Here is a 15,099-nt window from a genome sequence, read left to right as displayed (position 1 = left end):
CTATATAATATACTAAGAATACAGATTTAATAATATGAATATATTAAATTATATGATAACAATATACAATATAAAATAATGTACAAAAATTAATTTTTTTTAATCAAATCAGAGGAGTTTCAGATATATCTAAAATGTTAAATGTAAATTCAACTGGTCGGACTGATCCAAAAAAATCAGTTATAGGAACTTTGGCAGGATCTCTGTGAAATAAGTCTGTTCGTACTCCAACTGTAGATATACAATCTTGTTTAGGACAAACACCAAGCTAAAACATTAATAAATATATTGTCATAATAAAATATAGAAGTAATAAATTATTTTTAAATAACTTACAAAACTTTTCATACTGATACGACTATTTAGTTTGACATTTTCTAAAAATTTTAATGCATAAAAAGTATATCGATCAATGATATACACTCCAATGGCTGGATCAACATGATGCTGTAGTAGTAAAAAAATAACAGTTTAAAAATATAAACAATTTTTCATTAAATATTAAAGTGTTAAACATATATTTTAAATTGAAGTCTAAAAGTTAGATTTTTTTTTATATAATATTTTTAAAATAAAAAAACATTAAATGAAATTAATTTAAACTTTAATATGTAAAATGTAAGACTAGACTACTTATACGCATCCAACTTAATTAAATTAAAATGTTATACTCCTACGCAAGTAAGTGTATTGATTGTCAGTTATTAGCTACGTTGGACCAAAAATATTAAGGTACTTTTGTAGTAGTGCAAATGGAGTAGGTTTCTGGAGTAGGTTTGAATGGTATATGCAATCTTGGATAAATTTTGTATTTAAGTTATTTATAGTATAAATACAAACTTAAAATTGTATTCAAAAACATTACATTTCAAACAATGTGTTAGCTTATCACTAACACACTTTCTATAATATAATATTTATATACACATAATTATAAATGTATGATATGCATTTTGGAAGAATCAGGTGAACAACGTTATGCAAAAAGTAACCACACAACAAGATTTTATTTTATATATAAAAAAATGTCTTATAATATATTTTGAAATTTTAACTAAGTAAATATTCAATTCTATATCACTTTAAAATTATTATTAAATAGTAACTTGAATAATTAAATTCCTAGCGGCCTCTCCCAGAGGAGGAGGTTTTATTAACCATTTATACTCCAGGACGGGTTAGTCCATGACCAGAGATAGGAGAATGGTGATTCCAACTACCAAACAGATCTTTCGGCAAATGAAGCCACCCGTGACCGAGTTTTGAACCCGACGCATTGCGCACCAAGCACTGCCGCGTTACCGACTCGCCCACACCGTACTCTAAAGAATGTTTTAAATTTTAAAATCGTTACCCACCTCACAAGAATTTTTTTTGCTCGGAGTTATTAGAACTAATAAATATTAGATTATTAAAAGGAAAATTATCCTTCCATAATTGAGAAAAAATGTTAAATGGTATCCAAAAAATTTTAACGAATATGTAAATAGTTTGCACATTTGCTACATGAGGTTTTTAAACAAATAACGACTGATAATAGACTTGTATTGCACTGTAATTGATCCAGTTATTATTAAATGTAGGATTCATCTATTGAAATCTATTGAATAAAAATTAATATTTAGATTATAGAGTTTTAGCAACTATTTTTCTTATTTATTATTTCATTTTATTTTTTTTTAAGTTTTTTTATCATAATAAAATATATTTAATTTTTTAAAAGTTATAACATATTAAAGATACCATCCCATAAGAAATGTATGATTGTCATTGTGAAAATAGAATCCGGAACACATACATCTATTTAATATTAACTATAAATTAACAATGGAAAATCTGAAAAAAAAAATTTCACCACCAAAATATTTGTTTTTTTTTTTGCATTTTTTTTTGGATAGTTCATAAGCTAACCATTAACTTTTTTTGGTAATCGAGTAGATGCCCAAATGGAATTTGAGAATTTTTTTTTTTATAAAAAAGTAAACAAAGTTTACAAATTTACAAACTACTAAATGTTAAATAAGTAAATATGATGTCTCTACAACAGAGAATACTTACTGAGAGTGAATCTTCTCCCACCAAACTACTGGCCATGGCCAAAATATTTGGAGAGTAAAACTTTTCATACATTGAAGAGGCCTGACAAGTATCAATCATGAAAAATATTTCATGATACCTATAAAAAAAATGTAAATTAATTAAAAAATATTGATTAAATATTTAAAATAAAATGTATTCAATTTTAAATCTACCTTCTTTTTTGCCACATTTGCTCAAGAGCATCAGCTAATTCTTGACTAGTAACTTCTTCAGAGTCTTGAAATTTTAAAAAACCATCTCCACCATGCCCCGTAAGATATATTAATATATTGCTACCTTCATCTGTTAATAACTGTTTAGAACGTGGAGTTTCAGGTGGCAAACGACCAGTTAGTAATCTAACAAAGTTCTCAACAGTAACCTTGAATTTAAAACTTATAAATAATGTATTTAAAAAAATATTTATAGAAAAATTAACCTCATAGCCTCTAAAATCAACTTCAACATCATCACCATAAACATTAAGCTGTTGGTCTGCATTGTTATACACAGTTGCAGGACTGGGATTCCGAGGATTGCAAGCCATATCATCAGCAACCATTAATATAATTTGACTGATAAAATAAAAAACATTGATCTAATTAAGGGTGTTTCATTTTGTTAAAATTATTCCACTCTATATAAAGCAGTTATTAAAATACCTATCTGGAATTCCTAAACGCTTCACACTTCTATAAATTGACAAGACATTCGCTACATGCCTGTAATTAAACCAAAATCTAGAAGTATCTACAAGTACAGCCCAATTATTTGAATGATTTCCCTATTAAAAACAAATGGGTGTAACTATATTTATACATTATATAACATTATTATAATTACCTCTATAAAACGTGCATAATAAATAATAAAAACAAAAGTTATGGTTAAGCTTAAATTTGAAAAATGCATTTTCAATAGAAAATTTGAGGACCCTAGGATTTACAGTCTAAATCATTTTAAAATTTCACTTTTAAGTAAACCGAATGCTATAGATATGTATAATGAAGAACAAATAATTGATAACATAATGTACGTTATCAATTATATAGCCGGTCAATTATTCGTTAGTAAGAATTCTTATTATTATATTACAATATGTGTAAGTTTCTAAAAAAAATACTATCTAAAAAGATAAACTGAATTTTTGGAGGATTTAAAATCTCCATACCACAGGAATGGAAAATAAATCTTGAGTATGCCTCTTATCTTCGACGGACATACAAAGTTTTTAAAAAGTGCCGACCACCTTAATTGTCCTATCAGTTTTTTACTCATTAGCTTATACTGCATTCTTATTAAGACAATAAGCTAAAATATGTCTTAACGAATTTTAACTTCTAGCTTAATAATTATAATACATATAGTATACCTATAATTTTAATTTAATATAAGAAACCTGGTCAGTGTTAAGTAAAGAATTTTTTTCTAATGATGCTCTAACATTGATACAAACAAAAAAATTTTTTGTCATATTTTCATAAAATTATTAAAATATTAATTATTTAAAAAGGTCAAAACTTATGAAGCCACCCCATGGCAAAATTTTAAATACAACCATGATTATTTTGCTAATTTAAACAAAATTCCAATTAAAACATTACTTAAATAATGTATAAAGAAAAACCCAGCACAGGGGTGTCGCGGCACAGTGGTGCCGTGGTATAGTTGGATCAAGTATAATGATATCTGACATTGATTAAAATAAACGCTTCGATGCAAATCTTTAGATTGTGTTTAATTTTAAAAAAATTGGTGTATTATTCCAAAAGCTACATGATCTGCTAGTTCCTTATTAATATCTTGATTAAGATAAAGTATGTCGAATGAAAAAGGGATTATTAAAAAATATTATTTCTCATAAAAAAATTGTGTTGATCCATACACTTTTCAATAAGTTATAGCATTATAAAATAAAAAATGTAAATTATAAAATCGAGAATTTTCACACAAAAATTGAATTCAGTAGACANTAAAAAATATAAATTATAAAATCGAGAATTTTCACACAAAAATTGAATTCAGTAGACATTTTCACCATGAAGACAAGTCCAGGGGTCAATTTTTTTTTTTTCATGATAAAGTATATTACATTAGCTTTAATTTAAGATATATATAAAAGTGTCAGACCTTCCGGAACATTTTCAAAAGTTAAGTTGAAAAAGTTAATTTTTTGTAAAAAAGTTGTCATTTTAAATCCCCCCCTGTGGGCAGAAAAAGGATCAGATTTACAAAAAAAATATACCAAATGATAGGAAAAGACATCAAGCATCTATAAAAAAAAAATTATATTCATATGTTTATTTTTGAAAAAGTTACGGCAGTTTTTAGTAAAAAAAATTGAAAAATTTTCGATAATTAACGATTTTTAAATTTGTAATTTTTTTGGAGGTTTCCCACATTTACGGGGAACGAGGGAAATTATTTCAATTTTGAAGGGTAATGTCTTCGACTAGATACGATTTGTGATCTTTTGACGTATCGTTGAAAGAAATCCGTTCGGTGAGAGCTGAGAAAAAGTGGTAACAGACACANATGAGAGCTGAGAAAAAGCGGTAACAGACACAAAAAAAAATAAAAAAAAAAAACACATCATAGTAAAACCAATACCTTCTCAGATTCGCATCGAAGCTAAAATTTGTTTATTGCTCTTTCATAAACGTCACTAACAAAAATAAACAAGGACATTTCGTAGTCTTTTATTTGAAAATAATGAATTTTTTATTTTTTATATTTATGCATTTAAAATGATTAATAACTTGAAAATGAACGAAACATACTAGTATTATTGTGAAAAATAGGGTCGGGCGCTAAATATACGAAAAATATGGCACAAAGCGCCCACGCATTTATCACAATAATACTAGTATTTTTCGTTCATTATTGTTTTAAGCTTGACTTTTAACTTTTTAGTTCGATGTTCTTTAAAAACGTGTTTTTTTTAACTATATTTATTTTACACTTTTTAGTTTCATATGTTATGATAGTAGTTACTATGTTAAAATATTTAGTGTGTTAAAATAATCAGTGCAAAATATTATTTTTAACCTATTTTTTTGGTTTCCCAAAGTTGATTTTTTGAAAGTTTATAATAAAAAAAAAAGTTAATAAATTAATAACATTATTAATAATAATATCAATAAATTGATAAATAATGAGTATTTACATAAAAAATAATAATTAAAACAAAAAAATATTTCTTTATAAATTATTACAGATTTTGATTTTTAATGTGTTAAAAATAATGAAAATGACATATTTATCGTTTTTTTAATTCTTTAAAGTTGATTTTTGTGAAAGTTAATAGTAAAAAAAGTTACAATAACTTTTAGTTCAACATCAAGTTTGAAATTTACATTATTAAATAGATAATTTTATGAGAATTAAAAAAATGTTATTGTTAAGATTAATATACAGTCAGGAAATTTTATAATTACTATTAACTGTAAATTTATCAGAAAAGCTCAATATTTTTTTTACATTCTTATTGTAATAGATCACTTAAATAGAAATCATATTTATCATTTCTAAGTAACTTTTAGGGTTTAAAAAGATTCTACAATTGAAATATCCAGAACTTAATTAATTTTAATAATATACTTTAACTAAAAAAATCATTTTTAACTAGATAATAGTTATGATAATTTGATCTATCGTTAAAAAAAGTTGATCAAGTGAGCGCTGAAAAAATAAATGAGAGCCCTAAAGAAAAATCATATAGTAAAATAATTTTAATATGAATAATAAATTTCTTCAAAAAAGGAAATACAATAGTGATGGAGTCCTTGATATTCATTAAAGTTATTGAATCTAAATGAGACAAAAATCAAATGAGTTAAAAAAAATTTTTCTAACTCAAAAACTTTTGTAAGGTATTTTAAAATAAAATAAATTACAAAATCAAGAATTTTAACACAAAAATAGCATATTTTTGAATACGGTAGCCATTTTCACCATGAACACAAAATAAAGTTCAAATTTGATTTATATCCATAATAAAGTATATTATATAAGCTTTAATTTAAGATATATATTAAAGTATCAGTATTTCAATAACATTTTCAATAGTTAAATTAACTTTCTATGCTATATCAATTTTATTTATATAATATTTATGAAAATCTGTGTACTCCCCTTGTCAGGTATTTTTAAATAAAGTAAAATACAAAACCCAGAATTTTAACACAAGAATAGCATATTTTTGAATACAGTAGTCATTTTGACCATGAAGACAAATCCAGATGTCAAATTTTTTTTTTCAAATTAAAGTATATTACATAAGGTTTATTTTAAGATATACATAAAAGTGTTAGTATTTCTGGAACATTTTAAAAATTAAATTGAATATGTCCCAGTTTCAATACGCATGTTTAAAGTTTTGACCCCCCTCGTATAAAGTGGTATGATCCGGATTTACAAAAAAAGTGTCAGATGAAAGGGTATATAAAAATTTATTATAAATAAATAATAATATTGATCCATACATTTTTCCAAAAGTTATAGCAATATAAATTTAATAATATAAAATCGAGAATTTTTTCACGTAAATCGTACGTTTTTCTTTAACTTTGATGTCCGTTTTCACCACGAAGACAAGTCCAGAGGTCAAATTTTTTTTTCAAATTTAAGTATATTACATATGCTTTAATTTAAGGTATATATAAAAGTGTCAGTATTTCCGGAACATTTTCAAAAGTTAGGTTGAAAAGTTCTACTTTCTATATGCATTTTTAAAGGTTTGAACCCTCTGTATAAATGAAATGGTCCGATTTAAAAAAAAAAGTATGTCGAATGAAAGAGGTATATATAAGTTCTTTATCATTAAATATAAAATTGATTCATTCTTTTTTTAAAAAGTTATAACAACATAATATTAAAAACTGTATGAAGAATTTTTTCACAAAAATGGCATATTTTTGCATACGATAGTCATCTTCACCATGAAGTCCAGAGGTCAAATTAATTTTTTCATATTAAAGTATATTACATAAACTTTAATTTAAGGTACATATAAAAGTGTCAGTCTTTCCGGAACATTTTGAAAAGTTAAGTTGAAAAAGTTACCATTTTTAAAATCTTCCTGTGGGCTGGTAAAGAGTCAGATTTATAAAAAATATATACCAAATGATAGGTAAAGACATCATGAATTAAAAAAAAAAATTGTATTGATTCGGTCATTTTTAAAAAAGTTATGACAGTTATAAGTAAAAAAAATTGAAAAAAATGTTGAAAATTAGCAATTTATAAATTTGTAATTTTTGGTAAATTCCCCCCGTTTACGGGAAATGAGGGAATTTTTTCAATTTTTGAGGGTAATGTCTTCGGCTAGATACAATTTGTGATCTTTTGACGTATTGTTCATCAAAATTGGTCTAGCGAGAGCTGAGATTGAGCGTTCATAGACACACAAAAAAACACATCATAATAAAATTAATACCTTATCAGCTTCGCATCGAAGCTATAAAAATACTGATATGTAGAAAACGACCTCTTTTACACATATTTTTTGTTTATTAGGTGCTACACATATACAGAATCTTCTTTTTCTCTCTCACCTTTATTCTTACAACGAGGACCATAAACCTCCACTTAATACTATATTTTAGTCATCTGTATATACACCAGTAGTCCTTTTATAACTCCAAATTTTACCTTTCTTTCGGTTTTCCTCTCGTTTTCAATGTTCATTTTCAATACTGTTCTTACATTTTTCGATTTCTCCATACAACATGATTAATCCATCTAAGCCTATTTTCATTCATCTTATTCACGATCGACACTACTCCCGTAATTTCTGTTACATATTCATTCCTTTCATACAGAATGATTGACATTTATAAACCCAATATTTCATATACAGTGGGTTCAATAAATGTATGATAATCCAATAAATACAAAGGTTAAGTTTATTTCGTTCAAACATAAGTTAAGACGTTAATGTAAAATTTCATTTTACATATAAAAATGTAATAACTTGCAAATCATACATTTAGTTATTGTTTTATACGAGGCAACTAGACTGTTGGACGGCTAGCTGTGCACCGCACTAGAATACCGTTTTACCTTAAGTCTGTTTAAATCGCTATTATTGAAGCGGGAATGGGTCACCTGGAGGATGACGGTTAACTGTACATCAATAAGTAACGAAAACACAATAAATAAATAACAAATAACCTCATATATTAGAAGTTCTTCAAAGAGTATCTTAAATTTAAGGGGTAACAAGGGCCCTTAAATATTAATGGCCGGCGATGCGGCATAATACAAAATAATTAATTCGTTTTTGCTTGGAGGCTTTTTGTCGGTTCGCTTATTGTCGTGATCCTATTTTCATTCTATATTGATAAGAAAACTATAATCTTATAGGTTATATTTACAATTAAGAAAATTCCGGTTGTCATTTTCGTAAGTATTGTATTGCAATTTTTGATATTTTGTGTGATTTAATGGAAATAAAGATTTTTGATATTCTTAGTGATATTTATTACATGAATTGTAATCTTACTACTATATTCGAATATTAACAAATAAATAAAGTTATAAGAGAAATAAAATACTATATTTTTATTTATTACAAATTTAAATTATTTCAAATTTTTAGCGATTCTCCAACATTAAATATGGATAGTACTACAAAATCAATACTAGAAAATTACGATGCCCGTGTTCCGAAGGATAACGATCGTGTGTATAAAGATGAATGTCTTTACTCATATGATTCTCCAGTATGATTTGTTTAACTAATTATTTTCTAGACTGTTTTATGTGCACTAATGAAATTATGTAATTTTAATATATTTTCCTCTGTAAATATTTTAGACTTTATTTATTCAATTTTAATAATGTATTAATTTAAATTCTGTTCAAAATATGTGAATTGATAAAAAAACATTTTATTTACAAGGACAAACCAAAGGGGATTGCCTCTTAAAAACAAATTTTCCCAACATTTTTCTTCATCGGCAGTATTTTATTCATACGATTATATTTTTAATTTTAAAATGTTGCTTAAATATTTAATGTGAATTTTATATTTAAATTTTATGTTATTTTTAACTTTATTTCAATAATAAATATTAAATTCATCATTAAATTAGATTTTTATGAACTTAAATAATATTATTGTGGTTTTCCTCCAAAAAATTAACTTACCTTTATTTACCCCTTGGACTTCTGATTCTGGCATGTTTATTTATTACATGTTAATAGTGCCAAATTAATCAATATCTTATTATATTGATTAATTTGGCACTATTTTAATCTAAGTAGTAGTAATATATATTATTACTATTTTTTCAGGATTTTGAGACTGGACTTTATATTTGTTTAAAAACGTTTGTGGGACTTGGTCGAGACTATGTTGAACAATACTACAAAAAATCTGGATGTTCAGTTTTCCTTCATATGCTTCGAGATAAAATTGAGGTAAATTAATATTTTCATAAAACTTTTTTTTCTTTTTAATTTTGCTCAATATTATTACTACAATTTCATAGGTCACCCAAATAAATAAAGTTAAATTTTTTGAAAGTTATATTTCTTTGTTATTTATTTTATATTTTCTTATCAAATTTAAATAGTTATTTAATAAATAAATTTAAAAAAATAAAATTTTATCATATGGTTATTGTAGTAGCTGTAGTTAGTGTATACTATATTGTTAGGTTGAAACCAAAATGACTCAGGTAGGAGATGCTCCAACTGAACGAAAAATTACAAGATTAGCAATTGGAGTAGATGGTGGGTTTGATCCAGACGCAGAAAATAAAAAGTATAAAACAGTAGAAAAATACTCAATTGTAGTATTACCATCATTTGACTCCATACCATTTGAGACTAGCGAGTTACCACAAAAAGTAACAATTAGTTTATTAAATATACATGTATTTATATTCCATCATTTGATAACTGTAACTTTTAGGTTATTGATTCAGTGAAAGGTATAATTGAAGCAAAATCAGCAAATTATTTGGCCGAATTAGAGAATATGTCAACTACATGGGATGGTGAAATCAGGCAGACAACAAAGTATAATAATTAATTTCTTGTTTTAATCAACCTCATAATTAAATTATAATTATGTGGTGTAATTTAGACATGCTAATATAGAACAATTAAATAATGGGAAAAAAATTGCTCCAAGCGGATGGAAATGTGAATATGAAAATTGTGATAAAAATAATAATCTATGGCTTAATTTAACTGATGGTTCAATTTATTGTGGACGCAAATTTTTTGATGGCTCTGGTGGAAATGGACATGCAAATCTTCATTATGAAAAAACTAGTATGTGTTAAATTTCCAAATTTTAATAATCTTGAAGATATATGAATACTATCATTTTAGTCATGACATTTTGTATTAATATGTTAATATTTTTGTTCTTGTATAAATATTCCCAATTTTTCTGAGAATTAGTTTGATATCTACACTTCTCAACATATGAATCATACTTAGTTTTATAAAAATATTTATTTTATACGCATAATTGATTGAAAAATTGATTCATAAATAGAAAAAATAAAAAATTACTCATAATGTAGAAGTATCATAAGAGCTTGTCCATAGGTAATGCCTTTAATGTTCGGGCACTATCTTTGAAATTTGTGAAATTTCAGCTCATATACTACATGGACACTTTGAAAATCAAGCATCTAAAAACTATAAGAAGTTTTAGTTAAACTATACATATTTTAATAATTTCGATAGTAAAAAGTTATAAATAAAAAACCATATAATATATTCAACATTTTATATTAACTTTTGGCTGTTCAATCTATATAAATTACATATTTTTGAGATCCAAAAACCATTTTCTATTATTGGATTAACAACCGTAACTGTAAGTTAAATATAAAAAACATTTTAAGAAAAATATAGCTTTTTTTTTAAACAAAAATTTTACTCACATTAGAGGTCTTTTGGCACATGTTAAATTTTTTACATGAAAATTTGCATAACTCATTTGTCTATGTAGTAGAACAATTTAAAAAGGTGACAAAATCGAATTTTAACAATTTTTTGAATCGCTTACCCTAATAGACAATTATGATATATACAGGGTGATTTTTTTATCATAACCCACTCATTTACTTACAGAATAATAAAAATTTAAACATTTTTTTTTTTATTATCTTTAGTTACACATTATTCTTGAATTATTAACTATGTAATACTTTTTAAGTTCATCCCTTATGCCTGGTAAGGGTGTCAACTTTGTTTTTTTAAATGGTAACACATATTTTTAATTTAATAAAATGTTTGAGTTTTTAATTCAATAATAAATGGCATTTGAATTTTTAATAAAACTTAATTTGTTTATTAGATATAAACATTTAAAGTTTCAAATTTTTGAGTTAATATATAGGTATAATACACAAGGGATTACAAATACAGGTAGCTAATTGGTTTTTTATGATATTGCTATCACAGTCACGGATTGTTTATTATCAATTATGACTATCAATAGATATACTTTTTGTATTGTCAGTTAGTGTATTTATAAACTCACAACAATGTACCTTACTATCATTGATAATAACAATGCTGTGTACCTGCTAATATCGATGTCATAAAAAACCAATTAGCTACCTGTATTTGTAATCCCTTGTGTATTATACCTATATATTAACTCAAAAATTTGAAACTTTAAATGTTTATATCTAATAAACAAATTAAGTTTTATTAAAAATTCAAATGCCATTTATTATTGAATTAAAAACTCAAACATTTTATTAAATTAAAAATATGTGTTACCATTTAAAAAAACAAAGTTGACACCCTTACCAGGCATAAGGGATGAACTTAAAAAGTATTACATAGTTAATTATTCAAGAATAATGTGTAACTAAAGATAATAATAAAAAAAAATTTTTTAATTATTATTATTCTGTAAGTAATTGAGTGGGTTATGATAAAAAAATCACCCTGTATATACAAAAATTATATTTATAATTTTATTTAATAGAATATCCACTCGCTGTTAAGCTTGGTACTATTACAAAAGATGGTAAAGGAGATGTGTATAGTTATCCAGAAGATGATATGGTGGAAAATCCAAATCTTATAAAACATTTATCTCATTTTGGTATCAATATTTCTACTTTAGAAAAGGTAATTAGAGTGTTACATATTTATACAAATGTACATTATAAAATATATGTCATGATATATATAGCAAGATTGATAAATAGCCATAATTATACTGAAAAAAAGTTATTTTTAATATTTAATATAATAAGGTATTTTTTTTAATTATGAAATTTATACACCATAAATTATACATGATGACAATAGTATTATGATGATATAAAACATAATATAAAATGTCATTGCCAATTGAAAACAATTTACGAAATACTACTTTTATTATTAGCCAATTGGTTTCTTTTAAAATAATAATTATATTAAGAAAATTCTTTTGGGAATTTTTAATTTTGTATACAGAATCATCTGTTTATCATAAACCACTCGATTACTTGCAAAATAAGTACAATATTAGAGTAACAATTTTTGATCTCTTTTAGCTATATATAATTATATATTAATTCTTGATTTATGGAACTCAATATTATTTTTTAGAATCATTCTTTATAACTTAAAATTAAAAAAATAAGTGTAAAAATAAAAATATTTATTTATTACAACTTTTAATCTCATTTTGAGGAAAATATTGTTTGAAGTGTTGTTTGGCAAAGTCAGTAATTTCCTTTTTTAATTTTAGTTTTTAAATTTTATAATTTTGAAAGAAATATATATTGAATTTACATAAAGAATAAGTTTCAAAGATAAATTATATATTTATTTATCATAATAGCCAATTTTTTGTTTGTATATTCAATTATTACTATATTTTAAAATGATTTATTTTTACCATCTTAAATTTTACTTCATTATAAAAAAATAGTTTTATTGGCCAAATAAAAAATTAATTAAAAATAATTTTCTTAATTTAGACAGAGAAATCTATGGTTGAATTAGAGTTAGATCTCAATAAAAAATTTGGTGAATGGGCAACTATGCAAGAGAGTGGCAGTGATTTAAAACCAATATTTGGTCCTGGGTATACTGGTATTCATAATTTGGGCAATTCTTGTTATATGAATAGTATTATGCAAGTTTTATTCTCAATACCTGATTTCACTAATAAGTAAGATTAAAATTAAGTATATTAGCAAAATACTAATAGTATTTTGAGTCTTATTAAAAACTATAAATATTCTAAATCAAATTTATTTATAGATACTATCTAGGATTAAAAAATACATTGGACTTGTGTCAAAATAACCCTGTTGAAAATTTTGACATTCAAATGTTGGTATTCAAAGTTAATTATGTAATGAAATATTTTAAATGTTTATTTGTTCAAAATAAATAATCTACAGGGCGAAAATGGCTCATGGCTTATGTTCTGGAAAATATTCAATGCCTCCACCTGAAGTTATTGAAGGTAAAAAAAAATACTGGCATCATGGAATAAGACCCAATACTTTTAAAACATTGATTGGAAAAGGTCATTCAGAATTTGCTACCAAAAAACAACAAGATGCTCAAGAATTCTTTTTGTATTTAATATCAATAATCGAGGTATTTTTATTTATTTTATAGCTCATTTACTGACATTAATTATAAATGTACATTTATTTTTAGCGTCATTGTCAGCGATCTGAAAATCCTGCTGAATGTTTCAAGTTCAACATTGAAGATCGCTATCAATGTTCTTCCACTGGCCATGTTAAATATACTTATCGTCCAGAATATTGTTTACCTTTGTCTATTTCTCTTGATGCAGTTATTAATAAGAACGAAGTAGCTGCCTATCAAAAAAAACTTGCTGAAAGTGATAACAAAAAGTAATTAATATATTAAATATTTCAAATCGTTCTTATTAAAAAAAAAAATGATTGATATAATTTTAAACACAAATTCTAATTTGGTAGCCTACTTAGCTCAGTTGATATTGCATTGTGCTTCAGTATTTAGGTACTTGTTGAATTGGTCTCTGAAAGAATTCCCAGGCACTAGCATTAGTTTTTAAAAAGAATTTTAAACTTAAATAAATAAATTGTTTTCTTATTTGTTTTAAATCAATTAAAATTTATTTTTATGGTTATATTTTCAGTGTAGATGAAATAATTCGACCTAGAATTAATATAGCTTCATGTCTAGAATCTTTTATTCAAACTGAAATTATAGAACAATTCTTTAATGCCGCATTAAATCAAAGAACTATAGCTCAAAAGTATAATTTTATTTATCACTTATAATTACACTGATTTTGAAATATATATCGTCTGTAAATAGAACTACTAGACTTGCTACTTTTCCGGATTATTTAATGATACATTTGAAAAAATTTACTCTTCGTGAAGATTGGGTTCCTATTAAATTAGATGTTGCTGTTGAAATGCCAGATATTTTAGATATTAGCCAGTTAAGAGGAAATGGTCCACAAGAAGGAGAAAATTTACTACCCGAAATTACTGGTAAATATGTACTTAATTGTAATATAAATCAGCAGCATATTTTCTATTTGCTATGCGATCAAATTATTATAGTGAAAATAAATGTATGAATATTTACTATCATTTATTATTAGTATCTCATAAATTACAATTTTTAAATATCTATAAATTTTTATTACAAAATTTCATTAAATAAAATTATAATTTTTTCATTGAAAATTTTCAGATGCACCACCACCATTTGTATTTGATCAAAATATATTATCTGAATTAACGCAAATGGGTTTTCCACCAGAAGCATGCAAACGTGCTGTATTTTTTACAAAAAATCAAAGCTTGAATGAAGCATCTAACTGGCTTATGGAGCACATTACAGATTCTGATTTTGCAGATGTTTTCATACCACCCGGAACAGAAACAAAATCTAGTGGTTTGTGAATTAGTTTAAGACCCATTAAATTGATACATTTTAGAAAAAATTATTCCAATAATATAATTTGTCTTTTAAGAGTTTATATATCCGCAGAACAAAACTATTTTTACTTAGAATTCTATT

The 15,099-nt window shown here is 24.8% G+C and overlaps 2 protein-coding genes and 1 long non-coding RNA gene across 3 annotated transcripts in view; 1 reads left to right on the top strand and 2 right to left on the bottom strand.

The window, feature by feature from the left end:
* Positions 1–19: 19 nt before the first annotated feature.
* Positions 20–3,085, bottom strand: LOC126903755 (putative GPI-anchor transamidase). Its single transcript, XM_050682221.1, has 7 exons — positions 2,923–3,085; positions 2,742–2,863; positions 2,519–2,654; positions 2,253–2,461; positions 2,059–2,176; positions 337–447; positions 20–268 (listed from the first exon to the last, which is right to left on the bottom strand). Exons 1-7 carry the CDS (start codon positions 2,989–2,991, stop codon positions 104–106), a joined length of 930 nt encoding a protein of 309 aa, XP_050538178.1. The 5' UTR covers positions 2,992–3,085; the 3' UTR covers positions 20–103.
* A 5,380-nt stretch (positions 3,086–8,465) lies between these two features.
* The window catches only part of LOC126903675 (ubiquitin carboxyl-terminal hydrolase 5), a 7,568-nt gene continuing 934 nt past the window's right edge, over positions 8,466–15,099 (top strand). The window contains exons 1-14 of the mRNA XM_050682046.1: positions 8,466–8,484; positions 8,681–8,804; positions 9,379–9,504; positions 9,744–9,935; positions 10,001–10,107; positions 10,175–10,365; positions 12,047–12,192; positions 13,035–13,228; positions 13,321–13,392; positions 13,464–13,665; positions 13,729–13,931; positions 14,201–14,320; positions 14,383–14,564; positions 14,770–14,973. Coding sequence (XP_050538003.1) covers positions 8,700–8,804; positions 9,379–9,504; positions 9,744–9,935; positions 10,001–10,107; positions 10,175–10,365; positions 12,047–12,192; positions 13,035–13,228; positions 13,321–13,392; positions 13,464–13,665; positions 13,729–13,931; positions 14,201–14,320; positions 14,383–14,564; positions 14,770–14,973 — 2,044 coding nt within the window. The 5' untranslated portion in view covers positions 8,466–8,484; positions 8,681–8,699. The remainder of the gene's footprint in view (positions 8,485–8,680; positions 8,805–9,378; positions 9,505–9,743; positions 9,936–10,000; positions 10,108–10,174; positions 10,366–12,046; positions 12,193–13,034; positions 13,229–13,320; positions 13,393–13,463; positions 13,666–13,728; positions 13,932–14,200; positions 14,321–14,382; positions 14,565–14,769; positions 14,974–15,099) is intronic.
* The window catches only part of LOC126903677 (uncharacterized), a 5,668-nt gene continuing 4,506 nt past the window's right edge, over positions 13,938–15,099 (bottom strand). The window contains exon 5 of the long non-coding RNA XR_007703569.1: positions 13,938–14,080. This is a non-coding gene — a long non-coding RNA (uncharacterized LOC126903677). The remainder of the gene's footprint in view (positions 14,081–15,099) is intronic.

Source organism: Daktulosphaira vitifoliae, unplaced genomic scaffold (genome assembly GCF_025091365.1).
Source record: "Daktulosphaira vitifoliae isolate Bord-2020 unplaced genomic scaffold, ASM2509136v1 Scaffold_4, whole genome shotgun sequence".
Taxonomy (NCBI): domain Eukaryota; kingdom Metazoa; phylum Arthropoda; class Insecta; order Hemiptera; family Phylloxeridae; genus Daktulosphaira; species Daktulosphaira vitifoliae.
The sequence above is the reverse complement of the archived record's forward strand: the minus strand, read 5'-3'. Positions and strand labels throughout refer to the sequence as shown.

Bases quoted from the DNA above. Each gene is read 5' to 3' on its own strand.
- LOC126903755 (XM_050682221.1), bottom strand. From the start codon at position 2,991: ATGCATTTTTCAAATTTAAGCTTAACCATAACTTTTGTTTTTATTATT. The intron at 2,655-2,741 runs GTATTTTAATAA...TTATTTTATCAG, and splicing joins CGTTTAGGAATTCCAGATAG to TCAAATTATATTAATGGTTG. The intron at 448-2,058 runs GTAAGTATTCTC...TTACTACTACAG, and splicing joins TGGGAGAAGATTCACTCTCA to CATCATGTTGATCCAGCCAT.